Below are 2,626 nucleotides of genomic sequence, written 5' to 3'. Positions count from 1 at the left end.
AAAATGGAGCTTAATTGATCAGTTTCTCTAATGCACAGACTTGACCTATCAGGTTTGCTAACAACAAGGCATTAATTTACTTTTGATGCTCGGACTCTAAATTGGCCTCACATACCACCCTTCAGTACAATGTCTGATGTTAATCTCCTGTAGAAAAACAATCTGTAGAATATCGTGTACTTCTTAAGGAAAACAAAAAACAAAAAACAAAAAAATAGCCAAAAAGCATTCTGAATCAAAGCAGGCAGACCCAACCCACCACCATCACCCAACCCCACCCCCTCTTCCTACCACCCCACTTCTTCTCTAAACCCTTTCCCTCCCCGAAATAGCCAACACCAGATTTCCTTTGTCATGGCAGGGCAGATAAATGCTTCAAAGAACTCTGAGCAGCCCAGCCCCCCTTCCTTTTTTGCTGTCATGCATCAGGGTCAGCAGGAGTCGGTGCCTATTTAGTTTGTGCTCTTTTTATTTTTAAAATACAAATAAATTTTTTTCAACATAAATATATTATTTCACTCAAAAATAGAAAAAAAATGCTATAACCTTGGTCACTGCCCAGCAGGAACAGGTTTGATACTTAAAGAGTCAGAAATCAGGTCTTGCACGCACCAACACCTGTGTTTAGCCCAGTTCCAGTGTGATTTTTGTTTCTACAAACAAGTCATTCTAGAGATCATAGCGATTCATATAGACCACGCTGAATGTCTAGCTTGTGTCCCGAAGTCAAAGACATTGGAGTGAGTTGAAATTTGACACCAAGACTACAATTAAACTGATGTACAAACATTATATAAATTACTTTTTCCGATTGCAGAAACACATAAAATTTCACAGAGTTTATCGGCTTATAAATTACTTGCTTCTGAAAATAAAAAAATAGCTCAAGTCTGTTTCTTTTCCTGGTTCAAGTGTGAAGCGCACAGCTCTCTGGAGTCCGCGGAACGCAGGGTGCCCAGCATTTTGTCCCAGTGTGTGAAGTACGGAGCAAAGTTGCAGTTAAACTGAGAGTGATGCAGGTCGTGGTGAGCCACGCCTCCGTACCAGCCAAAGGGTACGAGTCTGTGAGTGGACCACGGGAAGTCGTAGCCTGAGTGGTCCTCCACTGACAGCCAGATGTTAACCACGTGAAAGGTAAGGATGGTGAGTGGATGACATTGCAGTATCGCGACGTTCAGCACGTCGAAGAAGGTCAGAGAAAACAGCTCCCAGATGCTCATGTATTGCGTGGCCAGCGCAAAGGAGGACGCGTTCTGGTGATGCACCTTGTGGAAGGCTCGGTACAGCCAGGGCACCTTATGATGCAGCAGGTGCCACGCGAAGATCTCTGTGTCGAAGAGCAGCAGGCAGATCAGGACGTGACTCAGGAGCTGCAAAAGCTCCGGAGCCTCCTGCGGCAGGAGTGCAGGGCTGCGCGCCCAGTGTAGTAGCGTCACCGGGAACACGAACACCAGGTGCTGGTAGAGCGTCTGTCCCAGGCAGGGCAGCAGCTGCCTCGCGGACGGCGAGAAGTCGGGGTGGATTTTGTAACGTCGTAGCAAGGGCACCCAGGGACACAGGACGTCCAGCACCACGAATGGCAGGCAGAAGCCCACGTAAGTGATGATGGAAAAGATGACCGGGAAAAAGGGTGAGCGCGCAAACGCCTCCCTGGTCCTCATGGTGTCCCAGAGGGGCTGTAGGAGCAGCGGACTGGAGCAGCCCAGGTCTTGGAGCTCTGAGCGGTTGTGGTAGCCCATGCTGAGACTGTGCCCCACAGCTGCAGTCTCCCCAGACCCGCTGACTTTTCATAGGACTGCGGCCCCGCCCCCAGTGATGTCAGCTGTCCTTCCCTCGCCTCCCTGCTACAGAATCTTGTTTAAATAGCCCAAAGTTGTGCATTAGGTTGATGTTTCTGTCCTGTTTCACAGCTGCATAGAATCGTTTCTTCCACATACATGCATGCAGCGGCACTTAAAGCCGGTCCCCAGGCATACAGCATTGTTTTTCTCACTTTTCCGGGACGTACTATTGATACAGGAGTGAGCAATCCTGGCTTAGAATAGTTCGCCCGCCATCGCCGCTACAAAGTAGTGTGTTCATCACCACCAGAAAGTGCTGTTTCGCAACCAAAGCTGGATTCTGAGTTTTAAAATTTCCGTTTTGACCGGGTCAAGGCATGTATCTACATCTTGGAGACCTTTGGATATAAACACTTCACCCCAATGCGCTCTTAATGGATGCGCTGCTAACAGTACAGACTCCTTTACAAAGGAAACCTGACATCGTACACAAAAGCTCCCAAAAGGAGCGGCCAGGCTCCAATTAGTGAAAATGATCCTCCCCTCCCCTTGAAGACTGGGTTCCCTGAACAGGAACCAGATCCTGCAAGGCAGTCACTGTCCGCCTTCGCCCTGGGAAGGAGAATCGAGGATGCTGGCCCTAACACCCACCGAGGGTCCCTCATTTGGACCACCGCACCTCATAGCCGGGCGGAGGGAAAGATCTGTGCAATCCTGCAGCCTTCCAGGAGGCCTGATAAGTGAGGGAGATGTCCATCTCCTCTGCCATTTCTTCGGAGGTTCTTTAGGCTCCGACTTTCCCCCAACCCTCATTTTTTCCAGGATTCTCAACCCCTCAACACCCT

General features: G+C 49.2%; 1 protein-coding gene across 1 annotated transcript; it reads right to left on the bottom strand.

Annotated features, from left to right (window-relative positions):
* Positions 1-467: 467 nt before the first annotated feature.
* Positions 468-1,747, bottom strand: Ch25h (cholesterol 25-hydroxylase). The gene has a single exon (XM_041661992.1). The coding sequence runs from the start codon at positions 1,737-1,739 to the stop codon at positions 885-887; it is 855 nt and encodes a 284-aa protein (XP_041517926.1). The 5' UTR covers positions 1,740-1,747; the 3' UTR covers positions 468-884.
* Positions 1,748-2,626: the final 879 nt, after the last annotated feature.

This window comes from Microtus oregoni, unplaced genomic scaffold, assembly GCF_018167655.1.
Source record: "Microtus oregoni isolate MIOR12 unplaced genomic scaffold, Mior012 000012F_ref0000307, whole genome shotgun sequence".
Taxonomy (NCBI): Eukaryota; Metazoa; Chordata; class Mammalia; order Rodentia; family Cricetidae; genus Microtus; species Microtus oregoni.
This window is presented reverse-complemented; position numbering and strand designations above follow the sequence as displayed.